This window comes from Podarcis cretensis (assembly GCF_951804945.1).
Source record: "Podarcis cretensis genome assembly, chromosome: 1".
Classification (NCBI taxonomy): Eukaryota; Metazoa; Chordata; class Lepidosauria; order Squamata; family Lacertidae; genus Podarcis; species Podarcis cretensis.
The window spans coordinates 138,357,871-138,378,931 of NC_137170.1; the positions used below are offsets into that span (position 1 = coordinate 138,357,871).

Sequence of the window (21,061 nt, forward strand, 5' to 3'; positions counted from 1 at the left end):
TCTCCCTATTGCTTGGGAGTTATGACTGCATTGTTTTAAACTGAACTTTATTCTTGGTCATTGAGTCAAGCTTGCCATTCCTTCTTTGGCTTTTTACTGTAGTGACAGTTCTGGATTTTATCCAAATTATAGGATTGTTCTACCTATTTAAATTATCTAGATCTGACAAGATTTTTTTTTTCTACTGGAAAGTTCCTCACTTGGCTCAAAATAGTCTTTCAGAAGTGAGCAGTTGGTAGATGTGGATAGGAGATATATACTAGCTAGGGTGAGGTTCATTCTTAGCAAAGTTCAAAGACTGGCTCTTGGATTTTAAAAAATGTACCTCAAACCGTTGCACACCCCAGAAATATTTGCTGAAATTAAAATCCAAGCTGAGGAAGAAGCACATGGCCAAGACAAAATACTCTGCACAGCTAGGACAGCAAAGTATCATCAGCCAGGAATAATGAGGACTTTGGCAGCCAAATATCCAGCAAGTTGCCAGAGCTGCCAGTGCACAGGGTTCTTGGCTGTGGAAATTCATACCAGCTTCTTAATTTGATCCCATTTATTATAATATCCCTACAATGAATTGGCCTGGAATATAGAGGGCTGGGCAAGGAAAGCCCACCCCCTTGTGAAAAAACACACGAGATTGGCTTCTATTCCCTCCTTGATTTTTTACCCCATGCTTTTTTGTTCTGACCCTGTTCAGTGTCACAGAATGACATTACATTGAATAGGATTGGAATAAAGAGGTACATTAGTAAAATCAGACTGCCTTACCGCACATGTGCCCACTCAACCGCTTTGATTGGCAGAATTGGCACTACAGCTGGTGCTGCATAATATCCATTCAACATTTGTAGAAATTCAATCATTTAGTGTGGCAGCACCTACACTTTGGAACTCGAAGCCTATTGATACCTCACTCCTCATATTTTGCATGTCCAGTGTCTTTTACTGTCCCACATAAGTAGATTATTGTTCCCATCTCTTTGGTCTGGCTTGGAAGTACTACCCCCAAACCTGAGTAATTTCTAGACTAATCCAATGAGAGTTTTGGAAAGCACACTTATCTCTACTTTGACAAATATGGTTCACATGTGCAAAAGGGTTCTGAGAACATTTTTTTTAAGGCGTATCAAGATAGCTTGTGCTGTCAACTCTAACACCATCTATCACCTGTTTTCAAGAATGGTAGGATGAATACAGGCTAGGAATGAGGACTATTGCCAAAGGTGCTAGTACCCCAAGCATTTTTATATGCAGCAGCCTTTCTTGCACATGAATTTTGCCCTAAAATAGTTCTAGCTGAACTTGCAGATTCCTGCTTGGACAAGATCAGAGGAATTCTGAGAGACACACAAAGAGGGTTTGATAAAAACGACTGATATTCCAAAAGACAGGTCAGTGCACATACATTCCTATGCGATGAATTTCTGCACCCTGAGTTTAAGCTTACATTTACGTGGGGGGTGGGGAGTCTTAGAAATCGCAAAAAGCAGCAATGGTTCCTATTTTATTACTCTAAATCCACTATGTATTTGAAAAAACACAAAGTAAAGCATATGTGCATTCCTGTCTGGGGGGTGTGCCTGTGTTTTATGCTGAGCAATTACTTAGCTTTTGGAATGAAGATTAATGTCCCACATAAAATACATTTATTCTATTTGTACCTTGGCTACTTTTTAAAATAAAAGGAAAGTCATTCACAATGCAGGTGACATATTGTTATAAATAGCTGAGGATGCAAAAGTGGTTGTGCTCTACATATATTTCATTTCCTTGTGAGTTGCAGACCATCTATTATGGTACAAAGTCAGCTGTAAGAGTAATAGTACTTATCAGTCGTGGCTTATGAAACTTGTATAAGTATTTTAATGGCAGAAAAGAGGAAAAGTATATAAAAACCCCCGTGAATAAAAGCTTTTTGTTTTCTGTTTAGGTTTAAGCAACTTTTAACACCACTAATTTAAATAATAGCAAGTATCTTTCATACATATTCCTTTTTTTGCTCACCTCTCAGGTCTGTTCTATGCATGCCACAGACTGGGGTGGTGAAATGGACTGCACCACTTTAGACTATAGGTACAGGACTTGATTTTAAAATGTTTGTCTACACTGAAAGCTCCCTATAAATAGAAAGGGAAATATAGGGAGAAGGCTGCTCTAAAACCTTTCCTCCTGAAATTGTCTATTTGCAGGATTTTTTTATACTTTTTCTTAAATAAACACAATTTTAAAAACATTTTATGGTGGTCTTCATAAGTAGTATCTCCAACCTGTAGCCTAAGTGATATAGTGTACCTGCACCACCTCATTTTGATGCATGAACAATCCGATCCATTATTAGGCAATGGCTGAGATGAAAGGTGAGTGGCTAATTTGAGATTAAAGTTTCATGCATTTAAATGATGGTGTGATCTCTGAAAAAACTGAAATGTATGAACTCGGCTGAGGTACATAGGTAATATGTGAAAGAAACAGAAACTAGTGGAGCTAAGTTAATTCTTTTTCAGCATCAAATTATTTTGAAAGAAAAATAAATCAGGAAAAGAAAAACAGTCAAAGCCTCCAGTTTCATGGAGCATCTTACCAGATGGGTCAAAGGCCACTTGGTTGCCAGGATGTGGGCCTGCGTCAATTGACACCATTGGTACGCCTCTCCGAATGTCCCACAGTTTCAACACTCCGTAAGAATCACAGGAAACAATGGTATCACCCTGGGAAAGATGAGGAAAACGTTAATTCTGGAAGCCATTGTAATACAACGTTAATTGTAATACAAAGGAAGCCATATTAGTAACTAACATTTTTTCATGACCCTCTCCTTTACCTTAAGGAACGGCTTTAGGGAAGGCATATCCCATATGTAATAGAAAAAATATATTTTAGAGAAAAACCAAAAATCTGTATTTGGAGTTGAAATGGGGGGGGGGGGTTATCTGCACAAAAATGTTAACTGGAGATCGATTTGGAGGCATTTGACATAAACCAACAAGAATACATCTATATTGTGTTACATTGATATTAAGATATGCAGGATTGCAGTGGACAATGTGCCTTTTGCACAAACATTTCGGTTTGATTCTTAAGATTCTCTTTCATGACTACCATAGCTGGTTGCCCAAGGCCAAAGCAGAAAGTGAGAGGGTGGGTTCTCTCAACATTATCTCTGTGCTTCCTCTGACTCTCTGAGAAGCTGAGAGTATTATATCTTCATTGCCTTGCCCTGCTGAATCTTATAGGAGGTCCTTTAAACTACACCCATTCTCTGTTCTATCCCATCTTCATACTCCCAAGTAGACCCTTGCTCCCAAGCAGGTTTTAGCCTTGGCTGGGAAATTATTTTGGTTTGCAACAATGGTAGCTTTGTGTCCCCTTAGTCCTACTGCTGCTTTCATGATTTGCCATTTGCCTTGTCCCCTCATAAATCTATTCTACAGCTTCCTTAAAACCAATGAACTTGGACATGAAACAAGGTGAAAACTTTTCAGTGAGCTAGAATAAAAGGCTCCAAAATAAATACTGTTAAAAAGGAAGAACTTTTAATGCTACATTTTGTTCTAAACAAGAAACTTGGTAATTTACTGGATTGGCATCTCCAGGTACTGATAAGAAATGGCCTTCTGCCTCTGGCAACAGTATGGTTTTCTTCCTTCCACAAAATGTTGAAATCAGAATCTACCAACCTTGCTGAAGCCTTCTACATTTTCATCTCCATAAGTACTATTATTTAGTAAGGCTCACTGCCCTTCTCTCTGCTGTCTTCTATTGATGCTGTATGCCCCATAGTAAAATTAGTTTTACACAACAGCATAATGGAGCGCTGAAGCAGTGAACTGTGTGATTTTCTGGTATGTTGTGGAAGAACGAAATTAAATACAAGGCAAAAAGCTCCTGCTCAGACCCCAGTAACCTAAGAGTAATGTTCTCCAGAATTATCCTTCTTCTGGGTTACACGCTCTGCATAATAGAAATATCAATTCTGCTATTTTATATGGTCAAAGAGCAAATAACAGATGAATCACTGAGTAGGTGAGGCAAATGTTGCAGATGTCCTCTTAGTAAAATTATCCTTTCATTATCATTTTCTTTTAAGGAATAATTAAAATAATGGCAAGCTCGACCTTTGGTCAGGTTTGTCACTGGTAATATAACTGGTCTGGTAATATAACTGGTCTGTCCAATCATAGACAGGAACTGGTTCATCTGGCATGAACTCATGGAAGCAACTACTTATTTCATCAAATGCACCAAGCAGACTGAGATAATTTAGGCATAAAACCACTAATAAATAGTTCAGTAGCTGATCCATATGCAGCACAACCCTATATGTGTTTCTTACGTTCAATGGAATGTACTCCCTTAGTTAGTATATTTAAGATTCCAGCCAGGTGCACCAGTGGAACTAAAGAACTGTTAGAAAGCTGAGCTAAATAGGACTGCATAAGGAAGGGTGAATGCTGTGACCTACCACTGTCACATCGGGGGGGGGGGGGGTAAATAAAAGAAATATTGCTTCCTTCAGCATGTGTACCAAACCTAATCTGTACAGCACATAGACATCAGTTTATGTGTATGCTGTTTTTCCATAGTAAGCCATGCTCAAAGTGGCTCACAACATCAGAAAACATCATTCATTCACAATTGCAAGGCATATAAACAAAATTTAAATCGGCCAAAGTATGTCATATTAACAAATATATACTATAAACAATCCAGTAGAAATGCATACTAAGGTTAGCAACAAAAGTACAAGAACATAATGCAAGGCGCAGCATAACTAAAACATCTTGTCAAGAGCAAAATGTTGGCCCCAGCAGCAACACCTAAACAAGGCCTCGTGCTAATCTTCTCCAGGCACTTTGCAGATGAAACAACAGACCCTCCAAGTGTCCCTATTTTCCAGGGATGTCCCTGATTTAGAAATGCTGTCCCAGTTTCTGATTTGATCCCAGAATGCCCCACTTTCCCTTAGGATGTCCCTATTTTCATTGGAGAAATGCTGGAGGGGATGGAGTTATCTTCCCCCCAGCCATCTGAAGGCAATCCTGTATAGGGAAGTTTTTTTAAAAGTTTAATATATTTTATTATTATTATTATTATTATTATTATTATTATTATTATTATTATTATTTATTTATACCCCCACTCTGGGTGGCTCCCAATCAAGTATTAAAAACATGTTTTTTATGTTTCTATGTTTTTTATATATGTTGGAAGCTGCCCAGAGGGGCTGGGGCAACCCAGTAAGATGTGTGGGGTATAAATAGTAAAATTATTGTTATGAAGTGGGACATCCCTATTTTCATGAGAGAAATGTTGGAGGGTATGAAGGAGGTCTGGGCCTTGTGTTACCAGACCAGGCTGAAATGAGCCACATGATGAGCAGAAATCAGATTTGGCAAGACTCACAACTAGATGGATACATATGAATATTATTTTTCCAGCAGTCAGGTAAAGAGCTCATGAAGCACTTTTTTTGGCTGAGGCTTCCTTCCCTTGTTTCCTCCACTGCTTTTCAACTCTGGGTCAGGATCCACCTGCTCTGCCCATCACTCATTACACAATACCACAGGAAAAGGAAGCCTAAATAGGAGCTGGAAGCCTATGGAGGAGGCTCATAGAACCTGCCAGCCTCTGGGAAAAGAGTCCAGCCAAATTAGAAATCCACCTGGTATACAAAACTGAAGTGGAGTCACAGGGAGTGGGGCAGGCCTTTACACCACTATCATGATAATCTAATTTCTGTCAGATTGGGGAATCTAGACCAATGTGCGCGCTAATGGGTTTGCCTGTCCAATGTGATTTTCAGATATTTCATTTCTAGCCCTTATCTTAGTAGCAAAGATGCTCCACACTATAGGCTGGAGTCAGTCACAAATAAGTTCTGTTTCAATTCAGACTTGTAAAGTTGATAAAGTTATGGCCCATAGTTGAACCATATCCCCAGTAGACAGTCTATCCTCCGCAGACACTTCTATTTAACAAATGCTTTGGGTAACTAGAAATCAAATTCAAAGTTTGTGCTTGTTACCTGCTTTCCGTTCCTCTGAGCAAATTTTAATTTGGAGAATTTCTAAAATTAATTTTTAATAGGTGGGTGTGTAGTTTGCCACAGATTGAAGTTAATATCTTTTTTCTCATTGCATGTTACTAATGTACACAAGCACATGCACACACTGATTGAAACCCTGTTCAAAGCTATGTCAGGGCAGTCACACAATCATAGCAGGAATCATTTTTTGCTTTGACATACATGTGTGCTAGTACACACTTGGGGAGGGAGGGCATCAAATAAAAACTGTGAAAAGATGCCCACCTGCAGCAGGCACAATGAAGTCTGGAAATCAGAAACAGAAGAAAGGTGGACTTTAAAGCAGCACTGCTGAGCAATCAATCAATAGCAAGTTATTCAGAAGACCAAAATTCAAGGAGAAACTTGGATGGAGAGAAATTTTACAAGCATTGCTCTCTTGCTGGCGTGTTTACTTCTGAAAGGTATCTCATAACCTGTCCTGTCCTCACAAAGAGTAGGAGCTTACAGGGCATGACTGACATTTCAGTGCGGCTTAACCACAGCCTCGGCTAGTGGAAAAACTGATCACCTCACATTTATGCTCTTGTTGTTTCCCTGGTTGCTTCAGCTGCAGATCCTGCAGTCCACAAAGGAATGAAACAAAAGCTGCTGCTTCCTTTCAAAAACACAGCCTTGACAGCAGTCACAAGTTTTCCCTTTCATGTGTGCAAGGAAACAACCACCCTGATTGATAGGCATCTCTGTAATGAGGACATAATAGTGTGGCTGTTTATAAAATGCATGGCGCCCTTGCTGAGCCCCCCTCCCCTCATAAATTTAGGTGCAGAGCAATTACTGCTCACTCATGCTACTAGGTGAATCTTATTAGCTTCAGACAAGATAAATGGGGGCTTTGGGTATCTCTTGGCAGTGGCATGAAGAACTGAGGAAGCTGACCAGAAAGGACCAGCGGCTCATCACTCCAGCACCTGGACAAATAGGTGTCCAGCACCTGGACAAATAGGTGTCCAGCACCTGGACACCTATTCCATTATTATTTGCATGAAGGGGCACTGCCAGTACAAAGAGGCTGCAGGGTTGGGGCTTTAGCATACTGTATAGTTGGATATCCCAGTAGTGATGTATAGAAGTGAGAGCTGGACCATAAAGAAGGCTGATCGCCGAAGAATTGATGCTTTTGAATTATGGTGCTGGAGGAGACTCTTGAGAGTCCCATGGACTGCAAGAAGATCAAACCTATCCATTCTGAAGGAAATCAGCCCTGAGTGCTCACTGGAAGGACAGATCCTGAAGCTGAGGCTCCAATACTTTGGCCACCTGATGAGAAGAGAAGACTCCCTGGAAAAGACCCTGGTGTTGGGAAAGATGGAGGGCACAAGGAGAAGGGGACAACGGAGGACGAGATGGTTGGATAGTGTTCTTGAAACTACCAGCATGAGTTTGACCAAACTGCAGGAGGCAGTGGAAGACAGAAGTGCCTGGCGTTCTCTGGTCCAGGGGGTCACGAAGAGTCGGACACGACTAAACGACTAAACAGCAACAACAATAGTTGGATATCTTCTTCTGCCTTCTCACATGTTCAGCACAGGGTTCCTGGCTTTAAATCAAGTGCAGAATCGACATAAGGAGAGTAGGGTTACCACTGCAGACATTTGCCCTGAACACATGGGAAGCTGGAAGGAGGCAGGCAACAACAGCATGTGTATCCCCACAAGACCTCTGGACTCAGGCAGTGACTCAGGCAGTGACTGAATAATCTTGCAAAACAAGCAACAAATGAGCTAAGTTGAAGTGCTGAAATGCATGGATTTCTGTTTGTGAAATGCAATGTTTTTATCCTCTCCACCCTGTGTGCCCCCGAAGTCTGTTCTAGAGGTTTTCCCCAAGCCTCTGGAACAGTTTGGGGAGGAGAGGGCAGGGAAGTCCTGTTGTGTTCTTGTTAATAAAATACTGCCCATAATTATTAGTGATTTTATCAAAACTTGTATGCCTGGGTTCAGAAACAGAGTCTCGTGACTTTGATATGTTCACCTCAAATATGAAACATGCACCACAAACTCCTGGTCAGGGTTTGATCTCATCCAGCAAATTATCTTATCAAGTTTGCAGGTCCGGTTTTTATTCAGAGAACCCCACATTATATATATATTCTTACTGAAAACATGAATGAAAATAAGGATCTTACCCTTCCCTTGAAATGTTTCTAGCACTTGAAATTGTCAAACAATGGTAGATTATTCTCTTCTTGTTTGTTTAAAATCACTCCACATGATCCCTCCTTGCTGTGTGAAACAGAGGGAATATTTCTGCCTTTTACCAAATCAAGGACTAAGACGTTTCTTGTGGTGTTTGAAAAGAAGAGGACATGCTAGGCTTGCAAAAGTTCTTTGCATAAATTTACATACAGAGCTCAAGATCACTGCACACCCTGCAGAGTTATTGCTATACAGAGTTGACACTGCACTTTATACAGCAGGTTTTTTTGCTACACTTTTTTTCCCAAGGAGCTTAGTCTAATCAATTTATTTTTCTTTTTATCTATCAAAGCAGTGTCTCTCAGTTGCAAAGAGTTGTGCAGTCAGATGAGGAGAGGAATGATAATTGCCAAAGCTTTCTTAAGATGGTTGTGAATTGGATGCTATCTTTACACCAAAGCCCTGATAGTGGCATTCATAAAGGACTCATGGGTGATGACATCTCAGATGGTACTCCATAAGCATCCCATGCGTATAAAGCACCTTCAAGTGTGCTCCTGACCAACATCAGTAGGTGTGAATTCACACATGCCTTTTGGGCTTATTTCCCACTCCATGGTGCTAATCCTTCTCCTCCATAGGAAGTTTCAGATGATGCCACATGTGCTGAAGCAACACATGTGATGGGACTGAATGCCCTTCTGCCATCTGTGCATTTGGCTGGCATGTACAGGGGCTCTGTGTGTCTACTCATGTATGTGAGTAGACCTTTTCCACACAAGGGTAGGAGATCTTTGTCAAGTCAGAGTCCCACTTTGCATGGAGATCTGCACAAGTAGAATCATAGAATCATAGAGTTGGAAGAGACCACAAGGGCCATCGAGTCCAACCCCCTGCCAAGCAGGAAACACCATCAGAGCACTCCTGACATATGGTTGTCAAGCCTCTGCTTAAAGACCTCCAAAGAAGGAGACTCCACCACACTCCTTGGCAGCAAATTCCACTGTCGAACAGCTCTTACTGTCAGGAAGTTCTTCCTAATGTTTAGGTGGAATCTTTTTTCTTGTAGTTTGGAACCATTGCTCCGTGTCCGCTTCTCTGGAGCAGCAGAAAACAACCTTTCTCCCTCCTCTATGTGACATCCTTTTATATATTTGAACATGGCTATCATATCACCCCTTAACCTCCTCTTCTCCAGGCTAAACATGCCCAGCTCCCTTAGCCGTTCCTCATAAGGCATCGTTTCCAGGCCTTTGACCATTTTGGTTGCCCTCCTCTGGACACGTTCCAGTTTGTCAGTGTCCTTCTTGAACATAGAACATACATCTACTTGAACATAGAAACCTTGAATATTCAGGCAGCCAGGGGTGCAGTTACTGGGCATGTTAGCAAAAGGCGGGACTAACTCATACAGCCCATACATGCTTTCTTTCAATGTGCTGAAGGGCAAGTTGAACCCTTCTCATGAGTGATAGTAATATAAGGTAATGGGTGGGATGCTTCTAGTAATCCTTTGAAACCCAATATGTAATATCTGTTTTCTTCAAATATCTGCTACTTTGCTCATTTTATAAATTGACTAGCTGAAAACTCCACAAAGATTCTAGATTTACCAAATCCTGTAATTATTTGAAGTTCACCCCAGATTTCTCTTGCGGGTGGCTGTCTTCTACCAGCAGATTTATTTTGAATTAGATTTCAAATAATCCAGAGTCTGTGTCAGAAGGAAATTTATATAGGCTTAACAAGAGACTTCCAAATCTCTGACTCCACTCCCATCCCACTGTGCTTTACTGCATTTAACAAAAGTATGGCCTGATAGAGGCAGCCCAGTTAATACGAAACACATTCAAAGTGAATTTGAACTTCAGATTGATTCCAAATTGAGCAGGTACCTAGTACCTATTCACTGAGTATGCTTTAAGACAGGTAACCAGTCCACCGTATCTCTAGACTCTTTTCAATGACCCACCAGGATGCAAGAGATAATTGTGGGTGGTTTTATTTATGCTGAAAAGAATTCCAGCTTCATAAAGTACTAGGATGAGCCAGGGTGGAACTAGGGCTCCTAGAACACACAACCACCCCCAGAGTATCCAAAGCTTCCAAGAAACCTGTAAACCCCTCTCTGCATAACATGTGTTGTCCCTGGAACCTCTTCTCTGGCTTCCTCAAAGAGGATACAGGGCATACACCACCCAACAGCCTTACCTACTCTAGAGGGTTGCTGTGGGGATAAAATAAAGAGGGAGAGTACCATGACTGCAACCTTGAGCCCCTTAGAGGAAAAGGCAGGATATAAGCAAACCACCACGAAAGCCTTTGAGAGGCAGAGATGCAAGAGGGCATCAGAGGAGGAAGGAAAGAGGGACAGAGGCCAGTGTTGCCCATGGCACCCCTCACCATCATTCAAGGCACCCCAGGGTGCCATGGCACACTGGTTGAAGACCACTGATATAATCAATGTCTTGATCCTGAATAAAATTTATTTAAGCAGTCCCTAGGAAGGGCTCTTTTTAATACACATTTTATTGCTTAACGCAACACCCATATTCATAATTTTGTTCTGTTACACTTTCATACGTGAATATTTTTACATTTTTCATTTTCAAAGCACCTTCTGTACTAGTCTTAGTCTTGTGTTAAATAACAAGGCTAATATCTGTATTTCATTATAACCTTACTTTGTAATTACACTCTGCAAGTAATAGCATCAATCATCTAAGGAAGACCCTATTAGCCTTTCTGCATCTACAATGGTACATATTTAAAATTATTAAGTAACCTTTGCAAATGACTGACTTTGAGTTTATGCAAAGCGCTGAATACTCTGAATACATAAATAAGAACCTCTGGTGCCTTTTCAGTTTTATATTCTATTCTATTCTCTGCTTCTGTCTGTCAACTGCAGGCAGGCTGCCCCTTCTTTATTTTTGCCATCCGTAGAAACATTTAAAAGATCTGATTCTTGAATCGTTTGGCTCAGTAATGAATAAGAACTGACATCAAATATCAATACTATTGGCCTAGCTAAATGGTAACTGACATCAAGCTGGACTACTGAAGAGGTAAACAAAATTGAAATTTTGTTTTGGTATAAGAACTGTCTGACATTATTTGTCCTTTGGTAAATCAATGGAAAACTGACCTGAAGTGTTTGCATTTCAGCTGGGGATTCCCCCTCCCCCATTTTTGGTTTGGGCGGTGGGGGAAAACAAAGAAAGGAGAATGGGTTTCCACAGACCGTGAGGTGTTAAGATAATTGCAAATACAAAATGTTTGAATATTAATAGGCAAAGTATTAAAAATATAAAGATAATTCAGCCTATTTAAAGCCCCTTGCACATCACCAATTTGGAGCTTAATCTGATGCACAGACTGCAGAATGTCTAAACCACTGAAATCAATGGGCTCAGGCATGCTAGATCTGCAATAGGTTCAAGTGCTTTAAGACTCGGCTCTTGAGCCTAAGGCCAGTTTAATTATGAATGTAAACAACAGGAAATAGCAAAAATAATATTATGCATTATGATTGATTATTCTGTTATATATTTTTAAAATTCAATCTTAAAAAGAAAATGGTTGCAAATCTCTCATATACTCATAGGCAAACACACTGCTCCTTGCATATCATTATGTTGATCTTATTTGCAAACCCTCCAAGTATCCCCATTTTCCAGGGACAGTCCTGGATTTACAGGTATGTATTTTTGTTTTATAGATCCTCTTTGTTTTGTTTCAAAACTCTTATTTCTTTGCTGTGTGTCTCTGTTGCTGTATGAGAGATTTGCAATCATTCTTTTTAATGCTACTTTTTAAAACAACAATAACATAGCTATTGGATTCAGTTGGAGTCAGTTTACTTGAACGACTGCCTGACCCCATATGTGCCTACTCATCTGCTTCAATCTGTGGACCTGGCACTTTTTACACGTGCCACAAAGCCTTCACACCATACTTGCAATTGACCCTTCAGTGGGCACCTACTGTCTGGAGCTCTCAGTCCATTAATATTAGGCAGATTCCTTTGTTGCATTGTTTTCAACATCACTAAAAAGCATTTTGTTAAGACAAGCCTATCTAGACATGTGTTTTTACTGCGCAATTTGCTTTGAAACTGCTGGTTTTAGCTGCATTTTGATAAAAAATTATGTCTACTTATTTTTAACATTTGATTTTATTGGCATTTTCTTATGTATATTTTATAAGCAGCTTAGAGATTGCTATATAAATCTTGTTCAATGATAAATAAATGAATAAATAAATATTATTTTAGCTATCCCTTATTAAATATTGCATACAGTTAAAATGGCCTTGATTATCTTGGATGTGATAAACTTAAAGGGCAGAGAACTGCAAACAAAGGACCCATCGTGTGCATGTATGCTGTAGATCACCTAACATATATAGCTCTCCAAAGAAATTCAACAACCATTGGGTGCTGGGGTATTAAATGGGGTGCTCCCTTCATTAAATGAGAACTCCCCTCTCTTTTTCTAGAAATAAAAAAGAGCACGTACAAAGACAGATCAAATTATTGCTAGCTCAAGTCACATTTAGAATTTTTCTTCCTTCATCTAGCCCAGGCATAGGCAAACTCGGCCCTCCGGATGTTTTGGGACTACAACTCCCATCACCCCTAGCTAACAGGACCAGTGGTCAGGGATGATGGGAACTGTAGTCTCAAAACATCTGGAGGGCTGAGTTTGCCTATGCCTAATCTAGCCAGTTGATATTCTACTAGTCACAGAATACACTTTCTCCAAATTACTGGGATAACATGTGACTGGCTAAGAGGGGACAGAAGCTGGATATGGATGTGGATTCAGGAGAGGCAAATTAATGAGATTAGGTGACATCTGGATTTGGAAGGCTGCCCATCTGAACATTAGTGACAGGTATTTAAGGAGCTTTTGTGGAATACAGTGGAAAGGATCGGTCCTGGTTTGGGTGGGTTGTGAAGCAGAGCCTATCAATGAAGGCCTCCGCCTGGGTCTTTCCTGACATGTAAAGTCAACTGGCAGGGGGAAATGGCCTACTGGGGTTTTAGTAGATGAATAAAAAGTTTCATCCTATTTTCTTCTCTAGTCCACAGTATCTGGAGAGATGCCATGTTGTCTTTGAGAATGTGTTTGGAAATTTGCTGAAGGCACAGTATTGCATTTTTATCTGGATATCCCTACTTACTAAAAGTTTGAGCACCATGTTAACAAGGACCTTTGCAATCTGCTATTCTGGTCAGCTTCAGAGCTATTCATTCAGAACTTTTTGAAGAGTGTGTGCCTGCACTGCACTGATCTCTCTAGGGAAATAAGCAAGGCTGTATTTTTCCTTATGTCTTACTGCTCCAGGTTTTTTTCATTTCCTCCAAACAACTAAAGGACTTGGATTTCACCAAGCAATAGCCATCTTGAATACTTTAAACTGCCCAAGCTCAGGTCTCCTAAAGTCATATGAATAAAACATAGGAATAATATAATTTAACTACAAAAGCAAAGTTATCTTCTTACCATATTTCCATAATTAAAAACGGCTGTACAGATTCTGAAACTCTCCAAATTAATTTTCACCTTCATGAATGTTGAGTTAACATTCTCAATGTTACAGTCCTACCATTCCAGAATTTTGACTGGAGCTAATTTTAACTTCAGAGAGAGCAAATAATACATCCAATTTGGATATCCAATTTTAACAGATTGTGGGTTGTTAACTGACATGGTTTTGTAATTTTTTACTCCTAAAATGTTCTTGTTGCAAAAAGATTGACCCTTTCATAATTTGACATATTTATCTCCCAATTAATTGCCATTCATTCATCCATTCATTCAGATATACATACATACCCTCATTCAGATATACATACATACCCTAGCCCATCTCCTTAAAAATGTTTGCCTACTCCCTTCCAACTTCCTTCCTCATCACATCCAGAAATGATCCTTGCTGCTTGGCAGGTCTGAAGCACCCCCTTAAACTCCCATACATTTTTACTCAGTCTTCCTCTTTTTTTATATATATAAATGTTTATTAAAAATTTTAAATACAAATGCAAAAATAATCAACAATATAGCATATATCATGACATATTTTCAAAACCTCTTTGGACTCCCTCACATCTCCCGCTCCCACTTACATCGTCTTAAATTTTAACCAGCAAATTATCATCTTATTTATATTCCTAGGTCCCATTCTTTTAAACATGATCTAATCGTTCTCCAAATGGTTTATATTTTCCTCGATCTACTTATCGTCCCAATTCCATCTAATTTAGTGGTGGTCAATTATTTATGATCTAGCATCCTTCTTAACATTCAACCAAATTACAATGCTTTTTTAAATAAATCTTAAATTTCTTCCAGTCTTCTTCAACCTTCTCTTCTCCCAGGTCTCGGATTCTGCCAGTCATCTCGGCTAATTCCATATAGTCTATCAGCTGCATCTGCCAGTCTTCCAGTGTGGGTAGATCTTGGGTTTTCCAGTGCTTAGCGATAAGTATCCTTGCTGCTGTTGTTGCATACATAAAAAATGTTTGGTCCTTCCTTAACACCTTCTGGCCGACAATACCCAAAAGGAAGGCCTCTGGTTTCTTAGTGAAGGTATACTTAAATACCTTTTTCAGCTCATTATATATCATTTCCCAGAAAGCCTTCACTCTAGGGCAGGTCCACCAGAGGTGAAAGAATGTTCCTTCATTTTCTTTACATTTCCAACATTTATTATCAGACAAATGGTATATTTTGGCAAGTTTAACTGGGGTCATGTACCATCTATATATCATTTTCATTACATTTTCCTTCAAAGCATTACATGCAGTGAAGTTCAACCCAATGGTCCACAACCTTTCCCAGTCCTCAAACATAATGTTGTGCCCAATGTCCTGTGCCCACTTTATCATAACCGATTTAACCATTTCATCTTGTGTATTCCATTTTAACAGCAAGTTGTACATTCTTGAGAGTATCTTAGTCTTAGGTTCTAACAGTTCTGTTTCCAATTTCGATTTCTCCACCCGGAACCCTAGCTTTTTGTCATTTTTAAAAACTTCGTTAATCTGAGCGTAATGTAACTAGTCTCGCACTTTGTCTTTAATTTTCTCCAAACTCTGCAATTTCCAATTGTCTCCATCTTTTTCTAATATTTCCCAATATTTTGGCCATTTGGCCTCCATATTGGGTCTTTTTCGGGCCTACTCAGTCTTCCTCTTAATTCTGCTTTTGCTGAAAGTATAAACTCATAAATCCAAAAATTCCATGTAAAGTTAAAGGTAAAGGTACCCCTGACCATTAGGCCCAGTTGCGGACGACTATGGGGTTGCGACGCTCATCTCACTCTATAGGCTGAGGGAGCCGCCGTTTGTCCACAGACAGCTTCCGGGTCATGTGGCCAGCAGGACTAAGCCACTTCTGGCAAAGCCAGAAGAGCACACGGAAGTGTCGTTTACCTTCCCGCCGGAACGGTCCTATTTATCTACTTGCACTTGACATGCTTTCGAACTGCTAGGTTGGCAGGAGCTGGGACTGAGCAACGGGAGCTCACCCCGTCGTGGGGATTCGAACCGCCGACCTTATGATTGGCAAGCCCAAGGCTCAGTGGTTGCATCTTGTAACTTGAAATATGGTTTTGGTAAATAAGCAAACATAATAAGCAGAAGCCCTATGGCCAGCTTGTGTATTTGACAAACTAGGAAGTTAATGTTACAGACACCTATTCATGTATGTTTTTTTATGATACGTCCACACAGCATGCTTTCCAAACTTCAAACTTTATCAAACTTCTCAAATTCTATACTATCCGTTCATTATTAGTAAAGGCTGTGTTGGTAACTTAGTTAAATGTTCAACTTTTGCAAGAAGATATTCAGCCTTGAAGTTTAGCTACTTCTTGCTTGAGAACAATAGATAAGCTCTAAGAAATGTTTCAAGTCTAAGTGACTACATCATAACCAGAACGGAACCATTCCATTTGTGTGCAATACCCACAGAACTCTGGATGTCAAAGTGATGGGTGCAGTCATAGGTATATCAGTGTATTTAAATCAGAATTGTCAAACTGTGTTATTATTGTTATTATGGTTTTTGTTGTAGTGTCTTTTGTGGTTATTGTTTGTATCGAAAAAATGATTAAATTTTTTTTTTAAAAAAGTGATGGGTTCAAGTCTAGTATTCTCCCTGATATACTAGTTTTCTATGTTCTTTTAAATAGAAGAAATTTTATGTAAATGCCATTTGCAATCTAATGTGGTATAGCCCCTACATTTTGGATTTCGTAGATCTAAATTGTGTTGTACTAAAGAATCTGGAAGTTTAGAGGTTCATAATTCTTCATAATGTAAAAGCTTTGAAGTCTGATTAGATATCAGATTCCTGATACAGCTTTTGTTTTAACTGTTCCAAAACTGATTGCATTTAACCTTTTGACAGAATGCATCCCCATAGAAACTGTCCCAGACTCGGCTTCTGGTTCCAGTCTGCCTTAATGGATGCCGCTCCCATGATAGCAGAGATCATTAGTAAAGATAAACAAGGATTATTTGAGGGTAATTGTCCTTGCAAGCTCCCCCCAGGGGCCGGGGGAGTGAGTGTCACTCACAGACCATCTCGGTACCCGGCTCTCGCTCTGACATGGAATCTGGGAGGCAGGGAGGCACTGAGTGCAAAAGCAGTTCACCTATCGGTAACCCCCCCTATGCAGCCATTAAGAAGCAGAGGTACTTCTGTTTATTAGAGTGAAATTAGGACTAATATGCAGACGTGTGCTGGAACAGATGGGTCAAGATCATAAACTCCTAAACTGAACCTGCTACAAAGCCGTAATGTTTCGAACTGGAAAGAAGACTTTCTTCGATGCAAAATATGGTAAATGAGGGGGTGGGAGCATTTAGCCTTTCTTTATATATACCATGTTTGCTACATAATTTATTATGGCAACCCCCCCCACCCCATGCTAACAAATTGATAAAAGGCAAGAGAAGATAAAAGAGAACAGGGTTATATTTATGGATTACAAAGAAAAATAGAACTGTGTGAGAAAATTGAGATGGATTTAAAGCATTGAAATTTCACTGTATTGCTGGCGCCTTCATTATATTTTTAGGCATCAGGTGAAAATGTTCCTCTTCAACCAGGCCTTTGGCTGATTAATATTTTACAGCCTTTTAAATGTGTCTGTGGGAAGGGAGGGTTTTGTTTTACTTATTTATTTGTTTTTATGCAGTATTTTATTCTGTAGTCTGAGTTCTTATGATGAAGGGCAGTATGTATATATGTATGTATGTATGTATGTATGTATGTATAAATCTCACTGTGTAAAAACTGCATTACAAACTTATCGGAGCCTAGAAGATAGTTAGTCAGAGAGTTTTGCTAGGATGTTTTAACACTGGAGTGCTAAGCTGGGAAGAAAGGTATGGGAATGGAATGTCAATAGCCCCTCACTGTAGGCCTGGTTGTATGGCAGAATCTACGCAATCCTTTTTGTTAGGGAGTAGGAATTAAGAGAAGTCGCGCTACTTCTTTCAAACTACATTTTGTTTTGCCTTATAAATCACATTTATACATCTGAACTCCATATAAGGGTATAAATAATATGCAGGAAAAGAGGGTCAAAGGATGGATAGAACCCACAGGGAGCTTTTCCCACATATAAATCTGTGGAAATGAAGCAGGTTTTTAATTCTTTTACAAATAACTATTTCAGACTAGATTATTTTATATTAGAATGAAAGGATACTATATAGAGTGTATATTGTATATTGTAAGACAGCAAGAGTAAAGAGTCAAAGTAATGGGACTCAAGTGATGCTTGCCTAGCTGATCTCAGCTTGTGTCTTTATGTCCATTATGTTTAAAAGGGTAGAGAGTGGTATTTTTTAATTTTCTATTCTGTCAGACTTTAATGGAGTCCAAAGTGCTCCTCATCAGTTGTGCCTGATGCAAAGCCTATAACTCTCTCCTGCTCTTTTATTCAGATCTGGAAACCACAATTCCTGCTTTGGCAGCCCAAATCATGACTACTCTTCACACCCTCTATTGCAGCTGTAGAGAACCTTTGGCTTTCCAGATGTTGCTGAATTACAACTCTCATCAGCCCTGGAACACATGGCCAGTAGTCAGGGATGATGGGAATTGCAGTTCAAGCAATATCTGGAGGGTCAAAAAAATTCTATATCTGCTTTACTGGGTCTCCCATACACTATTATTTGGACATTACCGCCACTAGACAGATGCTAACCCTAGGGCTGCTATACCTCCAAGTTTTCCCAGACATATATGGGATTCGTCCTCTGGAAATGGCATCTGGGGGGAATTTTCAGAAAGAAAGAAAAAAGTCCAGGAAAATCCAGATGCATGGCAACCCATATCCGGTTTTTCACTTTTTGAAATATAGCAACCCTAGCTAACTCCTCTGAAGCTTGCGGCAAGTGGGCTTCAGTGGAGAGAATTTTCCTGTGTCACTCTCAAAAACATAAGATCAGCTGTAAAATAAAATACATGCAATGAAGCAATTGCATGTGCTGCTATGCTGAAACCACTAACTAAAAAATAAATATATCAAAGATGAACACATGGCAATTTATTTGGCCATTCTGCCTCCTCCTGAGTAAGCACATGCATTTGAAAAACAGTCTTGCATCTAAATTCGAAGCATATTTACTCAGAAGTAAGTCAAACATATTTCAAGGGAATGGACTTCAGTGAAAGTATATACAGCACTGCAGCTTTTAGAATGAAAAAAAATCAACTTGAATAATTTGATGTCTGTGCACCTACAGTTCAGCTGCCTGCCTTCCATGTATCTGCGATTAATTTATATAACTGTAATTACAGCTTCTAAAATTGCACCCCTCACTCTGTTTAATCAACCCTCTACTGGCAGTTTCCATCTTTTCTAATTAAGTTACTGAGGATGTCAAGCCATGATTCCAACACAGCGTTTAATGCCAGATGCAATATTCTTTATCAAAATAATATGCTAATCTGCAAAATCATCAGCATACAAAAGCTTGCTTCATTTAATCATGTTAGGTCATGAAGGATACTCTGCAGGGGGAAAGTTGGTATCTTACTTGAGAATGTCTTAATGGGCTCCTTCAACAGGAAGGGTGGGATGTACATCATATAATAAACAATAAGCAACAATAATTGTGCAGGGGTCTGGGGAAAGAGGCACATCAAGCCTTCTAGGTTTTGTTGACTCCACAGAGAAATGAGGAACCTTGCTGAGAAGACAACACATGTTTATTGGCTTCCTCCAGCTATGCCACTGGGGAGTTGGCAGTATTATTTGCTTCTGAATTCAGCAATTCTGTTGCCACCTGAGTACCAGGGAGTTAATTTATATACATAAAAAAATCAGGTGACAAGAGGTAAGAAGCTTGACAGCTGCAGTAGAATTGTAATTGCCCCTTCCTCCCTGTTAAACAGGGGTAGGCAACCTAAGTCCCGGGGGCCGGATCTGGCACAATCGCCTTCTCTATCCAGCCCACAGACGGTCCAGGAATCAGCGTGTTTTTACATGAATAGAATGTGTCCTTTTATTTAAAATGCATCTCTGGGTTATTGGTGGAGCATAGGAATTCATTATTATTTTTTCAAAATATAGTCCGCTGCACACATGGTCTGAGAGATGGTGGACCGGCCCACAGCTGAAAAAGGTTGCTGACCCCTGCTGTTAAATATGTCACCCTCCCCTTCTGTTTTGCTCTGGATTTGGGGGTGAAATACCTTAAGAAATTTGACCCCAAGAAAAATTAACAGAGAACACAGTAAGGGGGTAGGTGCCCCCAGACCACCTGTCATTTAAACACTGGTTTTAAAGAATGTAATATTAAAGTATCTGTTTTAGTGCTGAGCCAAAGGGGGATGCTATCTCACGAAAAGGTTCATTAGAACTGGCACTTCTCCCTCTCTCCCTCTCTCCCTCTCTCTCTCTCTCTCTCTCTGCAGGGGGGATATTAATGCAGAAGCAGAAGGTCTGCAAAACTATCCATTTCTGATAGTAGTCTGTAATTGACCAGGTCTGACTCTAAGGGGCTTTCTTTATCCCTAGTGACACTGACATATAGCTAAATCTGAGTTGCTACACAGTGTAGTGAAATCATCCCTTCTGGAGTGTGACCTCTGTTTCGGATGACTTTGGGAGGAATGAAACAAATGGTCTGAGGAACAGAGTAGGAAAACAGTAGAGATACAAATACCTGTGAATAGCTATGAAAAAGATAGGCTCAACACTCTTTCCTGGGAGGGGAATACCCACCCACTCCCTAAAATCATGAATACTGACCTGAAAACCGGGTGACGTGGCGATCTGGTGGCCAGATGCAAAACATGGCAGGGCTCATATGCCTAAAATACTTGTGTAGACAAGAGAATTTCAGCAGGTGTAGCTCTTGTAATGGAAGCCAATTCTGCTGAAATTCCGTCTCCTCCACAATTATTACACATGCAGGAGCTCTGCCTTCTTTTGCATCGGGTCATGCAATGTGGAGAACATATAGCATAGCATTCCTCTATTCCCACAGAATCTTAGAGGCTGTGCCCATGACATATTCAGCTGTAGTGTCATTCATAGATATATTCTACTCTAGGCTACCATTTACTTTAGGGTTTAGAGCTTACCTTCATGTTGAATGTGGCATGGTTGCAGGAATGCATGTGACCACAGAAGGTCTGAGCACACAGCCCCTTTAAAAAGAAAACACACAAAAAACACACAAATCAGACAATCACATGTGCTGTATAACTTCTTTATAAACTTGTTGAGTTTGATTTTGTGCTGTTCCAGCTAGATGAATGGATATTTGAGTAAACTGATAATATGTTATCCTTGTGTCTAATAC

At 39.9% G+C, this 21,061-nt stretch overlaps 1 protein-coding gene across 2 annotated transcripts in view; it reads right to left on the reverse strand.

Annotated features, from left to right (window-relative positions):
- The window catches only part of SPAG16 (sperm associated antigen 16), a 437,472-nt gene that overhangs the window by 109,346 nt on the left and 307,065 nt on the right, over positions 1-21,061 (reverse strand). For both annotated transcript variants that reach the window (XM_079978996.1, XM_079978995.1), the window contains 2 exons: positions 20,841-20,906; positions 2,582-2,708 (listed from right to left, as the gene is read on the reverse strand). In XM_079978996.1, coding sequence (XP_079835122.1) covers positions 2,582-2,708; positions 20,841-20,906 — 193 coding nt within the window. The remainder of the gene's footprint in view (positions 1-2,581; positions 2,709-20,840; positions 20,907-21,061) is intronic.